At 38.7% G+C, this 19618-nt stretch overlaps 1 protein-coding gene across 1 annotated transcript in view; it reads left to right on the top strand.

The window, feature by feature from the left end:
* LOC134316996 (dTDP-D-glucose 4,6-dehydratase-like) overlaps positions 1–16421 on the top strand; it is a 66636-nt gene extending 50215 nt beyond the window's left edge. Inside the window, exon 12 of the mRNA XM_062997618.1 lies at positions 16187–16421. Within this exon, the coding sequence (XP_062853688.1) occupies positions 16187–16251 (65 nt within the window). The 3' untranslated portion in view covers positions 16252–16421. The remainder of the gene's footprint in view (positions 1–16186) is intronic.
* The last annotated feature ends 3197 nt before the right edge of the window (positions 16422–19618 follow it).

The raw sequence follows: 19618 nt of genomic DNA, 5'->3' as shown, positions 1-19618 counted from the left end.
AATAGAATATTAAACACACTTATGAAATACACTAAGATAGTTTTAGGTGGTGTGTGTGTAGAACTATACTCATCTGCTCAATCAGTCGGCTGCTTCCCCAGACTCCACCCTCCAGTCTGCCTTTAGGACCTTCAGCTGGTTGGTCTCTTCATCACCGCTGGAACAGTTCTTGGCTGTGTGTCCCTTCTTCTCACAGCTATAGCATGTGGCTGATATTATTTGGGCAGTTCTTTGAAAAGTGTCCAGTCTTCCCGCGTTGTAACACTCTGTATCCAGACAGGCAGTGGATCTACTGTCAGTATGTCCGCCATCACCCCATCCTAATCCATGGTAACGCCCACTGGCTGCATGCAGGTTCCTGCTCCTCTTTCTTTTTTTTTCTCTCTTCTCTCTTCTTCTTTTTTATTTTATTATTATTATTATTTTAACACAGTCTTTTTAGCATAGACTGTATCTTCAATCAGGCAAAATCCCAGGTAATGCAAGTGTTTTTATCGTGTTTCAAATCTCAGGACTCAGTTCATTTTAGATGTGTCTTTCATGAGATGATATCAGCAGGATTGCAACTGTCTCTTGGTGTCAAGCTTGGGCGGAGTCATTATTGATGTCTGGTGGCTTTGTCTGTTGACACCTCTTGTGTGAGCAGATGACATGAGGCCTTTGGTTGCTGTGGCCAGTGGTGGAGGTGTTGGAGGATCTGGGTGTAGAGTCTTTGTGCACTGGAAGTGTCTGTCTCTCTTTTGTCTTTTGCTGCTCCTCCGTCTTTGATGTGGTTGTCTGAATCCATGTCTTGTACTTCCTGTTGCTGGTGGTGATGTTGAGCAGAACGTCTCTGTTGCATGCGTGTTGGGGTGGAGTCCAGGTCAGCGTTGGCCTGCATTTTAACAAACTGAGAGACAGATTAATTTTGCCCTGCCTGCACTACCTTCTTTTCCTTTCCCTACCTGCAAATTCTCTTTCCCTACCTGCAAATTCTCTTTCCCTAAAATGCTTTTAATTCAGCATTTCTTTTTCTTTTTACATACAATTGTCACTTTAACATTTCTAACTTTCACCAAAACTTCCCTTGTTCTGTCCAATAACTTATTTGTCTTACACTGTCTGATCAATATTTAACATGCATTAATCATATATTAGGGTAATCATAAGTGTTATCACATAGAATGTTTTTTGCTCATGTTCTGGCCCATATTTTAGCAGAAAAGTGTCAAATTTCAACAAGAAAAATTTATAATTATTTAGTTTTTACATACCTACTTACATACGTACTACAGCTTTGTAGTAGCAGCTCAGAAGTTTTAATGATATCCAAACAAATGATAATATACCACTAGAAATAATATACAAAATAATATATCCAAGAATGGCAAATGGCAAGTCACAAAAGTTTCAAAACACATACAACTACAAAATACACGTAACAAGACACACATACAACATTTAAATCCTCAAATCTACTAAGAATCCAGTCTTTTAGTTTGTGCAAGTGCTGTCTATACGCCCCGAGCTAATGCGCACCATGCAGCCACAACACGTCACGAATACTACTTGTTAACCCGTACCAAGTTGCAGGTCCCAGACCATGCATTCAATTAAACACCCAGTGTTTAACTTATTCGCCGTTGCCCTGCTAAGTTACATTCGTCAATGTAAATCCAAGTTTTATCGAAATATCCCATTCAGTCGAGAGACGGGAGGTCTCGACCCCGAAAACCCAGTTTTCGGTCAGCTTCTAGGGGACAACGTATACACACAGTTCCACAAAACTAATTAAATCACTTATTCCATTACAGAATTACTACTAAAACAAAGAAAGGTTCTTTCTCACCTGTATGAGTACGGACAGTAGCGCAGGGCAGACCACTGACGATCAGACAATGCTTCCTTTCATCTCAAAAAAATGAAGTAAAGGATGAAGATAAATTTTAAATCTCCACGAGCGTCCTTAAGCTTGTCTGTCGATCAGGCCAAACCCAAACGAACTGGCCATCTGGGGTGCCAAACTTGTGGTGAAAGAAAACCCTTTTAATAAATACCTTGAAGACTGGATTATAAGTAAAAAAAGAGATTTATTTTTGTCTGCAGAGAAGGAACACACTGACAAGCCTCACATAGTAAACTGGGCAGTGTGCTCCGGAACAAAGATACAGTATCTCTTATATACATGGTGACAAAGGTTATGGTGTGTGGGAAAGATCAGATATTTCTTAGGTGGGGAGTAGTAACTGTTTGAAGTCAGCGGGAACAGGATTCGTAAACCTCTTGATTGCAGGCGACAGTCTTTTGTTAATTATGGCAATTGTTGCAAGATAGGATCTGGGCGTCATCACAGGATCTGGGAGTAGGAGCAAACCATGCACCTTTTGTCTTTGTTCTTTTATAGGATGTAAAGGCCATGGCCTTTGACTGGGCAGTTGACATCACCACCTCTCTGGGGACTACACCAAAAATAGCTATTTCAGGGCCAGGGCTGATATCTATGTTGCAAATATAGGAAAACGTTTTAAAAATAGAGGACCAAAATTGTACTAGCCGTGAACATTACCAGAACATGTGATAAAGAGTGGCCGGGGTCTGATGGCATCAAGAGCAAGCGGGGTTAACACCTGGATAGATCTTGGCCAATCTGCTCTTAGACAGATGGAGCCTGTGAAGCACTTTTGAAGTAGACCATGTCTGATAGAGGTTGAATGTATCTTCTTAATTGCCAGTAGCCAGAAATCCTCAGAGATGTCATAACCCAAGTCTTTTTTCTAGGCTTCACTGTAAAGTGATGGAAAAGCAATCTTTTGAATATCATAGTATAATCTATTCACCACTCCCTTTTGAGTTGGATCTGAACCCAACCATTCATCTATCCAGCTACTTGGTGGGGATAAGGGACGTGCCTCTTGACAAAGGCCCGTACCTGTAAATACCTGAAAAAATGATAGCGGGGTATATCGGACTTTCTCACTAGTTGTTCAAAAGCCATAAACACCCGATCCTTATAAAAATCCTTTACCCGTCCTAGACCGCTCCCCAGCCACATCCGGAAAGCCGCATCCATGAGTGAAGGCGGGAAAAGTGCTTTCGCAACAATTGGAATACAGGGCAAAGTCTGTCTGAGCCAAAAATGGGTCCTAAACTGAGACAAAATTTTAAGTGACTTGCTCACAATGGGATTATTTGTATAACGTTTTAAGTGGTAATGACATACCAACAAGGCCAGAGACACAGGGTGTGCAGAATGCTGTTCCATTTTGCATCACTGACCCAATATATTAATTTATGAATATTAGCTGCCCAGTGATATTCTAGAAAATTAGGAAGTGTCAGACCTTCATCTTCTTTCTGCCATTCTTATCCATGGAACAGTCTTATTCCAAATAAAGGTTGATATGGACTTATCTAGTTCTTTGAAAAAAGACTTGTGATGAAGGTTGGCACTGTTTGAAACAGAAACATAAACCTAGGTGCAATTATCATCTTAATTAAGTTGATCCTGCTCACTAACGAAATAGAAAGTGATGCCCAGAATAGAAGGAATACTGTCTAGACCAGGGGTCACCAACCTTTTCGAGACCGAGAGCTACTTCAGGGGTACTGGGTAATACGAAGGGCTACTTGTTTAATACAAACTTCCTGAATAACATAAAGTTGCACGGTTCATCTTTAATGATAATATTATGATTAATAATAATAATAATATAATAATAATAATCATATATGTGAAAAGACTGATCACATGTTAATGTTAATGATTCCTCATTATATTATTAACAATGATTTACCATGGTAGGAAACATTAAACATGTAACAATTATTTATTGCTGTTAATCTCTATCTGTTTCAATATTTGAAAGTCAGAGCTATCACATCTCTGATATTTTTGTAAATATCTTTCTTGACAGTTTTGTATGAATGAGTACATTTGAAACATTTTGATCAAAGTCAAAACTTTTATTATTATTATTAGAGATGCATGAGTACCGGGTATTTGCCCGATACCGCGCTCATTAACTTGTACTCGTACTCGCAAACGAGGCTCAGATACTAAACATCCGATACTGTGTGCCTAGTGCACGTTGCTGTGTTATGCCTAGTTCACACTAGTGATCGGCCGATTAATCGGCCGGCCGATTAATCGGGCCGATTTTTGGCATTTTTTAGATAATCGGCATCGGCCGATATGTGTGCGCACAAGGCCGATATTTAAACATTGCCTCCGTCAGCTCAGTGACTGTATACAGTCATTGGTCTGGCTGTTGTTAGAGCGCCCCGTGTGTCCATTTTGCCACTCTCCAGGCAGACATCAGTGAATGCACAAGAACAAGGATTGTAATCCTCCAGCCTGTAGCTGCATGCCGTCTCATCTCATCTCAACTATGCCTAGTTCACACTAGTGATCGACAATCGGGCCGATTTTTGGCATTTTTTAGATAATCGGCATCGGCCGATATATGTGCGCACAAGGCCGATATTTAAACATTGCCTCCGTCAGCTCAGTGACTGTATACAGTCATTGGTCTGGCTGTTGTTAGAGCGCCCCGTGTGTCCATTTTGCTACTCTCCAGGCAGACATCAGTGAATGCACAAGAACAAGGATTGTAATCCTCCAGCCTGTAGCTGCATGCCGTCTCATCTCATTTTTTTCCAAATATTTCACTTTAACTTTAACTTCATTATTTTTTATTCACAAATATTTTTGTTAATATTTTATTAATATTTTGATTACTTATCTAAATGCTCAAACACAATGCACACACAGTTTGGTGCTTAAATAATGGCTCCTTAAAAGAAGTTCTTCTATGTGCAACTGTCTTCACTAAGCAAGTTTGTTCATTCTTAAAAACAAAAAGATACTGCTATCTGCTTGTGTATGTTAAGTGCACTGAAACCTTTGAAATAATTTGTATTTTATTTAAAGTTTTAATTTTATTATTTAATTTTTTGAATGGCCAAAAGAGCAAACAAGAATATACAGTGATAAATAAATGTTTATTTAAGATCATTAATTCTGTTTTGTTGTATTATTATTATTATTATTACTATTATTATTGTATTTTTTAGTTGTAAAAAAATGGTATTATCGGCTTTATATATCGGCCATCGGCCACTTCTTTCGTCTAAATATCGGTATCGGCATCGGCCATTAAAAAACCCATATCGGTCGATCACTAGTTCACACTACACGATTTTTGCCCTGATTTTCGCTCGGCGACTGGTCGGCGCTAGATTTACCGGCTCGGGAGCAACTCAGCGTTCGCTCGGCGATCAAAACTCGGCTCTCGATCGCTAAGTGTGAACTCACCGAGCGCTCGGCGACCGGATAGAGTTTTCTAGCATGTCAGAGACTTGTGATGAAGGTTGGCACTGTTTGAAACAGAAACAGAAACCTAGGTGCAATTATCATCTTAATTAAGTATATCCTGCTCACTAACGAAATAGAAAGTGATGCCCAGCGGATAAGGTCCTGTTTGGCCCTCTCCAGGGCTGGATTACTGTATTTACGGGTGTCAAGGTGTCAAAGTGTCATGAATTTTCCTCAATGAATATGACTCATGTGACATCTCTCAGGCCTGGCCATTAATAGGCAATAGCAGGCTCTTAGTGAGGTTGATCTTGTAACCTGAAATGTTGCCAAAGTTAGAAATGATTTCTAGTGCTTTGGGAATAGATATGCTAGGGTTAGACAGGTACAGCATTAGGTCATCTGCATACAGAGACAGTTTGTGGGTTTGACCACCCCTAACATTTCCTGTGAGGTTCCCGGTCTCCCTTAGAGCCACTGCTAGTGGTTCAATGGCAAGGTTGAATAGAAGAGGGCTTAATGGACAGCCTTGTCTAGTTCCTCTACATACCAGAAAATAGTGAGAAATGACTGTATTAGTACAGACTGAGGCTTGGGGTGCTGCGTATAAAACTCTTATCCATGCACAAAAGTTGGGACCAAAACCAAACCTCTCCAATGTTGCAAAAAGGTAATTATACTCAATTCGATCTTATGCTTTGTGTGCATCTAAAGAGTGCAGAACCTCAGCTGTAGGTGAAACTTCGCGGGAATCGAGAACATTAAACAGTCGGCGCAGATTACTAAAAAGCTGCCGCCCCACAATAAAGCCAGTCTGATCTGGATGTATCACTGTATGCATGACAGACTCCAGTCTGCCAGCTAAGACCTTAGTCAAAATCTTGTAATCACAACAGAGCAGGCTCGCTGGCCGATATGACTTACACTTCAGAGGGTCTTTTCCTTTTTTCAAAAGGACTGAAATCATGGCTTCATGGTCTCATTGTTAGGAGGAGCAACTTCTGCTCCAGTGCCTCCGCAAACACTTCCTTTAAATGAGGGGTTAGTTTATCTTAATAGGGAAGCCATCTGGCCCTAGGGCTTTCCCACTCTTCATCTTTATAATTGCCTGCTTGATTTCCACTATTGAGATACTACTATCAAGATCAGTCTTGTCTTGTAGACCTATAGTTGGCAACACAAGGCCGCAGAGGAATTGGGCTATTTGGGTGGACTCACTCTTTGCAGTAGTAGAGATCTTATAAAAACTGATTGTTAATGCTTTTTTGATCCATAGTTATTCCGTCTGGGGTGTCAATCTCTGCTTTAAAGCCAGCCTCTTCAGACTGTCTTAGCTGGTGACATAGCAATTTACTGGCTTGTTCCCCATGCTTATAGAATTCTTGACGAGACTTAAGATGGAGCTTTTCAGCTTCCCCTGTCGAAAGTGTGTCAAATTCGGTCAGCAACGCCATTCTCTCATTGTATAAATCATCTGATGAAGCTATAGTGTGTCTGGTCAATATCCTTAATTAAAGAAATGAGTTCATTAAGGCGTGCCGACCTTCTTTTGTTCATACTGGCATTATAGGATATTATCTGTCCGCGGAAATATGCTTTTATTGCCTCCCAGAGAATACCATAACTTGTGCCTGAAGACTGATTCATTTCTAGGAAAAAGTCAATTTGTGTGGATAGAAAGCCAACAAAATCTTTGTTGGACAAAAGACTTGGATTAAGGTACGTTGAGGAGGTGTATTGTCAGGAAAACAGAACGCCAATGTCGATGGGCTATGATAAGAGATCACAATGCCCTCATATTCACTAGACCTCAGCAGGGGGGAAAATTTATTATCTATTAAGAAATAATCTATCCTAGAGTATGACTGATGTGCCACAGAATAGAAGGAATACTGTCTAGACCAGGGGTCACCAACCTTTTCGAGACCGAGAGCTACTTCAGGGGTACTGGGTAATACGAAGGGCTACTTGTTTAATACAAACTTCCTGAATAACATAAAGTTGCACGGTTCATCTTTAATGATAATATTATGATTAATAATAATAATAATATAATAATAATAATCATATATGTGAAAAGACTGATCACATGTTAATGTTAATGATTCCTCATTATATTATTAACAATGATTTACCATGGTAGGAAACATTAAACATGTAACAATTATTTATTGCAGTTAATCTCTATCTGTTTCAATATTTGAAAGTCAGAGCTATCACATCTCTGATATTTTTGTAAATATCTTTCTTGACAGTTTTGTATGAATGAGTACATTTGAAACATTTTGATCAAAGTCAAAACTTTTATTATTATTATTAGAGATGCATGAGTACCGATACTGGTATCGGGTATTTGCCCGATACCGCGCTCATTAACTTGTACTCGCAAACGAGGCTCAGATACTAAACATCCGATACTGTGTGCCTAGTGCACGTTGCTGTGTTATGCCTAGTTCACACTACACGATTTTTGCCCTGATTTTCGCTCGGCGACTGGTCGGCGCTAGATTTGCCGGCTCGGGAGCAACTCAGCGTTCGCTCGGCGATCAAAACTCGGCTCTCGATCGCTAAGTGTGAACTCACCGAGCGCTCGGCGACCGGATAGAGTTTTCTAGCATGTCAGATATCTGATCCAATAGGTATCGGTATCGGTATCGGTATCGGCAAGTACAAAAATACATGTACTTGTACTTGTACTCGGTTGGGAAAAAATGGTATCGATGCATCCCTAATAAAAACATAAAACATTTTTGTGTCAATATAATGACAATATATAATGACAATATATTCAGTATTGTCATTTTCAAATCTACATCAATGCAAGTGTTATTGATTCAAAAAGAACAGCAACACAAATATAATTTTAGACGGAGCTCCATGGTAGTGGTGGTAAATTCGGTTCATTTTATGGACTTGGGTTAATCTGAGTCACTCGGTAAAGTGATCCAGTTCACTTGACACTTGAGTCCTCCAACCGCCCCCACCATCCGATAAATAACAATTTAATTTAAATTACACACACCAAGAAAACAAACAAACACAACTTAAACACAAAAAACAACAAATGGAACAAAACTGAAAAATATGCAATTCAGTTTCAAGTTTGCATGTTCTCCCTGTGTCCGCGTGGGTTTCCTCCAGGTGCTCTGCATCTGGGACCAACATCCCAGAGTTGAAGCTGTTCTGTACGGAGGAATGGGCTAAAATTCCTCCAAGCCGGTGTGCAGGACTGATCAACAATTACCGGAAACGTTTAGTTGCAGTTATTGCTGCAAAGGGGGGGTCACACCAGATACTGAAAGCAAAGATTCACATACTTTTGCCACTCACAAATATGTGGGTCATTGACGTGACGCCTACATTTTCTGTCCGACTGCATTTTCTTCAGTTAAGAAAATGTTTAAACGCATAAAAAGATGCCATATGTATGTAGTATCTCTCCCATATATGCACTCAATTTAAATTTTCACAAAACATTAGTAAATTGTCATTTTTTGATTTTTAAAGTGTCAAAATATCATATGGTGTGACCGTCCGGCCATGACTTCTGTTTTAAAAACTTCATTTAAATTCTCTACACCTGTTCGTCTTTATTTTATGTCCTACCCGGCATAATTTTTAAAGTGTTTTGCAGTACTGTACAAAAATGCAAAGCGTTTTTATTTTAATTTCCATCATAATATACAAACAAACTTTGTCCGATGATGCCCATTTTATGAAATATCATGTGGTGCGACCATGAAGAAATGACCACTTTGGGGTTTTAATGTTGAAAACAAGTCAAAGACTTGAAGTTGTATCATACACCTATTTGTCAAGGGCCCTTGAAAGCAACATGCAGGTTTCTAACTCAAACTCAATTTTCAAAAAAATAACCCTTTTAACAGCTAGTATATAGTTGTCATATTTGGATATCATGTGGTATGACCTCAAAAATATAATGAATATTAAGTTATTTCTACAAACATATATTTTATTTATAGATTTCAGAATTACATTATGTGGGAAGCTAGCTTATTTTGTTAAGGTGGCCAATTCTGTGCCTGTAAATTTGAACTAAACTTGAAAATATCATGTGGTGCAACCAAATATCATGCAGTGCAACCATTGCAGAGTGATTTCCATGATGGATTTATGTCCTAGATTGGCAGTATTTGTGCTTTTATATATATATAAAACTGATTATTTATATACGTAAAGTACTTTATTATAGTTTTTGGGATATATTTTATTGCAACATGACTAATATTTCAGAAACAATGTTTAAACTTTGAACAATTTTTGAAAAACTTAAAATTAGTAAATGTAATTTCACTTTGGTAATTATGCATTTTTAGCCATTTATTCTTTTTTTATTTATATATTTATTTATATCTGCAGTATGATCTCAGTACCTGGCTAGGAGAAGAGAAAAGTTATGTTAAACATGCAGCATAAATAAACAAACATGAAGTACATATAGCTTGGGTGTATTGTAGTTCTTTTTATCACCTGGAGAAAAATAGATTTTTCATTAACATGTTTTTCTGCTGTCTATCATTAGTGCAAAATAAAATATACCCTATAATTAAGGCATAACACTATTTACTGACCAGGCATAACAGTATGAGCACTGACAGGTAAAGTGAATAACACTGATTATTTCTTCATCACAGCACATGTTAGTTGGGGGGGAGGGCGGGTATATTAGGCAGCAAGTGAACATTTTATCCTCAAAGTTGATGTTAGAAGCAGGAAAAGTTTGATGAGTTTGACGAGGGCCAAACTGTGATGGCTAGACGACTGGGTCAGAGCATCTCCAAAACTGCAGCTCTTGTGGGGTGTTCCCGGTCTGCAGTGGTCAGTATCTATCAAAAGTGGTCCAAAGAAGGAACAGTGGTAAACCGGTGACAGGGGCATGGTCAGCCAAGGCTCATTGATGCACGTGGGAAGTGAAGGCTGGCCCGTGTGGTCCGATCCAACAGACGAGCTACTGTAGCTCAAATTGCTGAAGACGTTAATGATGGTTCTGATAGAAAGGTGTCAGAATACACAGTGCATCACAGTTTGTTGCATATGGGGCTGCTTAGCCGCAGACCAGTCAGGGTGCCCATGCTGACCCCTGTCCACCACCGAAAGTGCCAACAATGGACACATGAGCATTGCAACTGGTCCACGGAGCAATGGAAGAAGGTGGCCTGGTCTGATGAAGCACGTTTTCTTTTACATCATGTGGATGGCCGGGTGCTGGTGCTGTGTGTTGCTTACATGGGGAACACATGGCACCAGGATGCACTATAGAAAGAAGGCAAGCCAGCGGAGGCAGTGTGATGCTTTGGGCAACATTGTGCTGGGAAACCTCGGGTCCTGCCATCCTTGTGGATTTTACTCTGACACATAGCTCCTACCTAAACATTGTTGCAGACCATGTTCACCCTTTCATGGAAAGTTTGTGAAACATTTCTATTCATGTCAGTTTGATGAAATGTTAATAAAATCTGGTTTAAATTTATTGTTGTAGGGAATTTGTTTATTGATCTCTTCAAATAGATTTTTAACAATAAGAGGTCTTCATGTCATTTGGGGCGACCACTTATCATGTGGTGCAACCAATAACAGAAGTAACTGAATTAAATGATAAATAATGAATCTCACTTATGTTGCTAAAATATTAATCACTGATGCAGTATGCCTAAGTTAAAGGTAGTTGTAAAAAAATTAATATGTTTAATGTAATTTACAAGAAAAATAAGTCTGTCAAGTACATTTAAGGTAGTGAATTTGATGTTATACAACAAAAAATACAAGTACATTATTTACAAAAACTTAAAGTAATAACAATTTGTTTCTAAACACATTATATTATTGAGTACTTGCAAAAACACTTAAGCATGTTGAGAAAATTTTGACATTTTGTTAGGCCACAGCCAATTCATCTGGATGATAAAACACTAAAATGACAATTTAAAATTTTAATAGGAATTTACATGTACACAACATTCTAAATAAGTGAACAATTGCAAGAAACACTCTTATTTTTAGTATTTTAAAATTGGCCTGTTGAAATTCCTTATTCGTCATTGACCCATGTAATATTGGACCTGTGTCCGCGTGGGTTTCCTCCAGGTGCTCTGGTTTTCTCCCACAGTCGTGCAAGTGAGGTGAATTGGAGACACTAAATTGTCCATGACATGTTTAATATAATCTTGTGAACTGATGAATCTTGTGTAATGAGTAACTACCATTCCTGTCATGAATGTAACCAAAGTGTAAAACATGACTTTAAAATCCTAATAAACAAACATTTCGTTCATTCACAAATGCAGGCTTTTTGAACCGTGGATCCAAAAGGGTGGCTTCTGCCAGTACATGGACCTTTTCAATCTGTCCAAATTGTTTTTTCAATTTCTGGTGAGTCTGCTCACTCGCCTTGTGTACTTAGCAGCAGCCAGTCAGAGGACTCATAGGTTCCGGGTTAATTGAGACCTCGGACTTGTGTTTCCTGATTCAGTACAAAGATTCGAATCATTAACCCGGGTGATTCACGAACCACGAACCACCCGGCTCTACTCCATGGTGCTATTTTTTAGAACATGCCCTGCGGGCGACTCACGTGGTCGCTGCGGGCACCGCGTTGGTGACCCCTAGTCTAGACCTTGGATTTCTCTACCTCCATTCATCTGCGGCTCCAAAAGCCTGAACAAAGGTGTTAATAGTTTCTGCTGATTTACTTAACCTTTCCAGTGCGGCCCCTGAGCGGTCCAGAACGGGGTCCAAATCGCAATTTAAGTCTCCTCCAATAATCAGTTGGTGGCTGTTCAACTCTGGAAGCAGGGAGAAAAAATGGCTAAATAAATAAAAATTGCTATTATCCCAGTTGGGGGCGTAAACGCATGCGTGTACCACTGGTATATTAAACAGATGTCCTTGTACAATGATAAAACGGCCATCTCTGTCTGAAATTACTTTTGACTGCACAAATTGCACCCCTCTGTGAAATGGCTGTTCCCTGGCATTTAGCATTAAGTCTAGAATAAAAAATCTGGGAGAAATTCCCCCTATTAAGTCTTAAGCAGGTGTGTTTCAGTTAGAAATGCTATGTATGTTTGCAGTTTTTATGTAAGAACACATTATAACATTTTACTGGATGATTAAGCCCTTTAATATTCCAGTTAGTGAATTTAGTAATTGCCTAGCCTGACCTACTAATATTAGGGACCACTATTTACTCGTATTAACAGCAAAACAATGGCATTCCGGCTAGAGACAGCATAGTCATGAAAAATTCCAAAAAGTAACAGTTCTCTGTAGTAATGTAGAATTAAAGAATATAACAATGAACATAAAACTGACAAAAAACAATACAACCAAAAACCTCCTATTCACAATAATTAATTGCTGCCCTCTTCCCAAATGAGAGGCCTCATAAACCCTCCATTGCATCCTATTGCGTAACATATCCGCGCTTACCTTGTGAGACTGAGCCCCACTGGAACTATATTAAATAACAAAATAAAAAATTTTTGCAGCTAAACATGACCATAGTCAAACATACCATACTCATTAAATCTCCCATCCTCCTCTTCACATCCTCTTTAAACTGTCATCTTGCCAGGGATGTCCTGAACTATATCACTATATAACATGGCTTATCAACAAAGAACTTAAATACAGTGGTGCTTGAAAGTTTGTGAACCCTTTAGAATTTTCTATATTTCTGCATAAGTATGACCTAAAACATCATCAGATTTTCACACAAGTCCTAAAAGTAGATAAAGAGAACCCAGTTAAACAAATGAGACAAAAAATATTATACTTGGTCATTTATTTATTGAGGAAAATGATCCAATATCAATATTTGTGAGTGGCAAAAGTATGTGAACCTCTAGGATTAGCAGTTAATTTGAAGGTGAAATTAGAGTCAGGTGTTTTCAATCAATGGGATGACAATCAGGTGTGAGTGGGCACCCTGTTTTATTTAAAGAACAGGGATCTATCAAAATCTGCTCTTCACAACACGTTTGTGGAAGTGTATCATGGCACGAACAAAGGAGATTTCTGAGGACCTCAGAAAAAGAGTTGTTGATGCTCATCAGGCTGGAAAAGGTTACAAAACCATCTCTAAAGAGTTTGGACTCCACCAATCCACAGTCAGACAGATTTTGTACAAATGGAGGAAATTCTGTACAAATGGAGGAAATTCAAGACCATTGTTACCCTCCCCAGGAGTGGTCGACCAACAAAGATCACTCCAAGAGCAAGGCGTGTAATAGTCGGCGAGGTCACAAAGGACCCCAGAGTAACTTCTAAGCAACTGAAGGCCTCTCTCACATTGGCTAATTGGCAATTAATTATTGTTCATGAGTCCACCATCAGGAGAACACTGAACAACAATGGTGTGCATGGCAGGGTTGCAAGGAGAAAGCCACTGCTCTCCAAAAAGAACATTGCTGCTCGTCTGCAGTTTGCTACAGATCACATGGACAAGCCAGAAGGCTATTGGAAGAATGTTTTGTGGACGAATGAGACCAAAATAGAACTTTATGGTTTAAATGAAAAGCGTTATGTTTGGAGAAAGGAAAACACTGCATTCCAGCATAAGAACCTTATCCCATTTCTGAAACATGGTGGTGGTAGTATCATGGTTTGGGCCTGTTTTGCTGCATCTGGGCCAGGACAGCTTGCCATCATTGATGGAACAATGAATTCTGAATTATATCAGAGAATTCTAAAGGAAAATGTCAGGACATCTGTCCATGAACTGAATCTCAAGAGAAGGTGGGTCATGCAACAAGACAACGACCCTAAGCACACAAGTCGTTCTACCAAAGAATGGTTAAAGAAGAATAAAGTTAATGTTTTGGAATGGCCAAGTCAAAGTCACACCAGATACTGAAAGCAAAGATTCACATACTTTTGCCACTCACAAATATGTAATATTGGTAATACCAAGTATAATATTTTTGTCTCATTTGTTTAACTGGGTTCTCTTTATCTACTTTTAGGACTTCTGATGATGTTTTAGGTCATATTTATGCAGAAATATAGAAAATTCTAAAGGGTTCACAAACTATCAAGCACCACTGTATGTTTACCTCTTTGCTAGAAATAGAAAATTAAAGCAGTATTATGCTTGAGCGGACATTAAACTATTCGAAGTAAGTTGTAGAGGTCATGTCCCAAATACCGCTCGTCCAACCTACCAAGTGTAGAACCTCACCGAAAACATCGGTGATTGTCACCGAGCATGTTACGCTTTGCGTTTCAGTTTATTCATAATAAAGTCCTTTGCTCATTTGGGATCTTTAAAGCGTAAACACTCTCCGTTTGGCCTGGTTATCCTCAGCTCTGCTGGGTAGCACAGGTCATATTGAATTCCCTCACAGGCCCTCAACAGACCATGCACTTCGTTACATTCGGCTCTCCGTTTAGTCACCGCTTGTGTGTAATTCGGTTGGATGCAGATTTTATCACCGTCCCCTGTAGTCAATTGTTTCATTTGTCCGGCTTTTCTTAAGATTGCCTTTTTTTCCTGAAAATAGTGGCATCTGATAACAAAGGCTCTTGGCGGATCATCGTCACCCGGCCTTTCACACAGTGTGCGATGAGCCCGGTCGAGTAGAGGAAACTTGTCGAGGCTGAGTGTTTGCTTCAAGCACTGAGAGACGAAGTCTCGCTTTTCTTTTGTTCCGATAATGCGTAGGTTACAGTGTGCCTTTAGATACTCATTTCTAGCCTTCAAAATGGCCAGTTCTCTTTGCACATTAGCCATGTCTTGAACAAAAGCAGTTCTCTGATTGGAAAAGCCGCCAGCTGTGGACTTGAGGGCGACCTCTCGTTTTTCCAGAGCCTCATTTTTAGCATCATCGTTAGCAAGTTTTATTTCTGCTCCAAGTTGGTCAACCTGATTCCGAATCTCAGTCGTCTGTGCCTCTGCTTTCCAATTTTAGGTAACATTTAAAGATAAAACTTTTAAAAGAATTAACAAAACAGATTTGATTTTATTGCATTTTACAATAAAAAGATTTAAGCAGGCCAGAAAACCAGATTAAAATAACTGAAAGATAAAAGTGAAGTACTTGAATAGATAATGCTTTGTAAGATTTGTAGCTTTGTAACTCCTAACTTATGCCAAGTATTGGGTCCAAATTAAATTCTGCAAAAAATCTTACCTTTACAAAAATACTTTTTATTATAGTTGCCTTGAAATTGTAATTGCCATAAATTGCCATGAATGACACATTTTTTTGATTTGTTATACATATCTTTTCCCCATCAATGTTTTAAACATACCTTTTTAATGCATTTTCCTCAATTTTCCTTCCAGTGTAGTCGTATCCAATTACCTGATCACATTTTGCTTCTTCTACGGCTGCTGACTTCCACTCCTGACCGAGGAGAGCCATGATTAACACACGCCCCCTTCCGATATGTGTGCAGTAGCCAGCCTCTTCATGAGGCAGGTTTATATGGGGATCTGTATTATGCATGAAGAGTCACACACCGATTATCCCTTGTCGTAGGTGCCATCGATCAGCCAAGAGAGGTCTTAATTGCAGCAGTTATTAGAAATCCCCTCTTGCAATCACACCTGCAGAGAACACAATTATTGTCCGTATAGGTGCCTGCCCTGCCAGTAGCAGAGCTGAGATTCGAACTTATGAGCTCTGGTGTGCTAGCGTGTTTCAGTGCTTTGCCACCTCAGCACCCCTTTTTAAACATCGGCAGCCAAACAAAGTTAAAGCTTATAACAAAGTGGAAATAAATTTCAAGTAGATATTCGTAGTAGATATATGCATTGAGAATTGTACTAAAGAAGAAAAACTAACATGATTAAATACTGATTTCTTTCCCTACTGTATATAAACCTTGTGGACAGTGAGCTAATGTTTTGTTAATGTCTGTTTTTTATAGTTAGGTGGTATGAAGAGAATGTGGGCTACTGGCCAACAGTCACTGAAAAGGAGGAGCGAGGATGACAAATGACGAAGCACAATGTTTTCACACTACAAAGAAATGTTTGTTTTTAATTTCTGTAAGCTAATGCCTAATTTTATTGCATGCATACAAATAAACTAATGTACAGTTTTCTTAAACTATTGTGAAAATGTATAATATGGTTAATTAAATTCATTGATTTTAGTAACTATATTGTTTAATTGCAATTGATCTTAGCTGGGAACAAGGTGTGAATGAGCCCTGGATCCAGAAGCATGGCAGGACAGCACCCATGACTGTTTTTGTAGATGTTTGTAAGCAAATCTTAAACAATGGGCTAGTGAATGGTAAACATTAAATAAGTGTTATTGAACTGTGCTGTGATTTTTACAAAAACAGCACCTTATAGTTGTAGTTGTGTATAGTGTAATCTAAACAGCAAATTAGCATTAGCAACTAAATAGCAAACTAGCTACCTAAAACCTTTTCTGTTGGTATTTGTCCCATACTGCAAATATAATTTGTTAAATGTATTAATGTACTTTCTATTTTTTGTAAATTTTTCTAAAGAAAAACTATTGCAAAAGATTAGACAAATTCAACATACAAATATACATGTTGATGGCAAATTCATAATTAATTTTAAACATGCCCTTATTAGCAGCTTGTGAAAGGTGAAATCTCTTAACTTATTAACTGACACTTTTTTATGCATTTCCTTTTTCCTTTTAGTGCGTCCAATTTTTCACCCAATTGTGTTATGCTTCCTCTCTACTGGAACTGTCCCCTGCCCTTATTGAGGAGAGCGAACTGACACACGCCCCCTCTGACACATGTGCAGTAGCCGACTGCATCTTTCCACCTGCACGAGACGAGTTCACATGCGGATCAGCTTTGTGCACAGAGAGCCACACCCTGATCGCATTATTCCTCAACTCTGTGCAAACGTCATCAGTCAGTCAGCAGAGGTCATAATTGCATCAGTTATAAGGTCCCTATCTGGCTCCCCACCCTGTATGAACAACAGCCAAACTTGTTCATGTAGCGGCAAGCCGTGTGGCAAAGCTGAAACTGACACGTTTTAATTTAAAACATGTCAGGTTAGATAATAACTAATATAATGTGCTTAAAGTTTGAACTTTAAACAAAACAAAAAAAGAAAAAAAATATATATATATATAATTACTTCAGTAATTCAGGTCCAGTACCACCTGAAAACTGGGCAAAATGCTACCCAAACATCCATTCACTCCCCTACTTACTTGTTACTAGAGGGTTTCTAGAGCAGCCACTTTGCATTATTTTAATGAGGAAAAAAACAGAGCAGTTGGAACCCACCACACAGACAAGGGGAAAACAAGCAAAAGCTTAATACAGCAGCTGATCAATAATGCTTTTCCAAAGTACTCCAAAGCCCAAGTGGCTGTGTTCATTACAGTACAGTTGTGGCCAAAAGTTTTGAGATTTTGGTTTTTACAAAGTTTGCTGCTTCAGGTTATGTGGTGGCAATTTGCATTAACTTTAGATTGTTATAAAGAGTGACATGATGAATTGCAGTTTTTTGCAGATGCTAAAACTCAAAAACTGGTATTTATAGCACAATTTTGGAAACCACTAACTCATGTAGTCTATCTTTTGACCTGGGTTACTAAACCATAAGTACCTTATACTTATTTAGCAATTCTAAAACACACTTTGCAAAACACTTAACAGTTACTTACATTAGACACATCATTTAAAACTAAAAATCTGTGTTTCTTTTGAAAAACACTGCCATGAAAATACCACAATCACCCAAAACCTAGTTCTCACAGGTGAAAACACTTCTGGTTACTTACTACAAACCTTGTAGGTGCAATCTCGGAGTGAGACAGGAAAAGAATTAACAAGCTGGTCAAGAGAGAGAGCTCTGTCTTGACCCGTCCTCTCAAATCTGTAGATCTAAATTGCGGACTCATGATTTGGCTGAACCGGCTTCACTCCAGTCCGTGAATCTAAGTAATAAGTTAAATATTCCAATAAACAAGCGGTTAAACACACTGGTGTTCGTTATGTGGTTGATTTTATGCACAGGCTATTATTATTATTATTGTTATTATCAGTAGTAGTGGTATAGAATAGTAATTCAGCATATGTTCTTGTAAGCAAAACTAAATATAGTTATTATTATTATTATTATTAAAATGCAAATGCTTACAGGCTACTTTAGAACTGTACCACTTAAGGAGTATCATAGCCCTTCAATGGTAATTTATTGACTATTGTTCTGGTGCCACTGTGGCTGCCTGACTGGGTCAAGTTACCATGGCAATTTGTTGTTGACCATCCCCCTTGAACCCTTGATCCATTAATATACCCATCTGATTAGTAGTCTACCCCTTTCTCCCCCCTACTTGTCCCTATCCCCCATGATTGGGTGGCACGGTGGCTAAGTGGGTAGCACTGTCGCCTCACAGCAAGAAGGTCCTGGGTTCGATCCCCAGGTGGGGCGGTTCAGGTCCTTTCTTTGTGGAGTTTGCATGTTCTCCCCGTGTCTGCGTGGGTTTACTCCGGGTGCTCCGGTTTCCTCCCACAGTCCAAAGACATGCAAGTGAGGTGAATTAGAGATACAAAATTGTCCATGACTGTGTTCGATATAACCTTGTGAACTGATGAACCTTGTGTAATGAGTAACTACCATTTCCTGTCATGAATGTAACCAAAAGTGTAAAACATGACATTAAAATACTAATAAACAAAACAAACAAATCCCCCATGATCAAGATTCCACTTAGAAAAAAGTGTCAACTTGTCACTGACAAGAGAAGTGTGTGGTGCCAAGAGAATTAAGAGAGGATTTATTTACAGAAGATGAGTGCATGGAAGACAAGTGATATTTGGATGCATTTTCATTCAGTAAATCAATCGCAATCAAGATGTCAGTACAAATGACTCAAGTGAACCGGATCACATTACTGAGTGACTCAGAAGAACCCGAGTCCATAAAATGAACCGAATTTACCACCACTATGTGAAGTGTACGATTAGTTATGCCTGTATTACAAAATTGAGTCGTATACGGTAAAAAAAAAAACAATTTATAATAATAATAATGTAAAAATAAAAATAATGCAGCATTCTTTTTCTTTGAATAAGAATCAAATCCCCCCCCCCCGCGGAGTAACGTTGTTATTACTTTTTGCTCTGTCTTCTAAACACTTGTGCTTGATTTACACTGTCTATATGAAGCAAATAATATACACGTCAGTACCTTTGATAATTCGTTTTTCATCTCAAATCCCAAAGTTGAAAAACAAGAAAACGGGTCGTTTTTTGTTTTTCGTTTCAAAAACCAATATTGAAAAATGGGAAAACGGGGCGTTATTTGTTTTTCGTTTTAAGATAAAAAATCTAATAACAAATAAGCAG

This window comes from Trichomycterus rosablanca, chromosome 6, assembly GCF_030014385.1.
Source record: "Trichomycterus rosablanca isolate fTriRos1 chromosome 6, fTriRos1.hap1, whole genome shotgun sequence".
Lineage (NCBI taxonomy): Eukaryota > Metazoa > Chordata > Actinopteri > Siluriformes > Trichomycteridae > Trichomycterus > Trichomycterus rosablanca.
The sequence above is the reverse complement of the archived record's forward strand: the minus strand, read 5'-3'. Positions and strand labels throughout refer to the sequence as shown.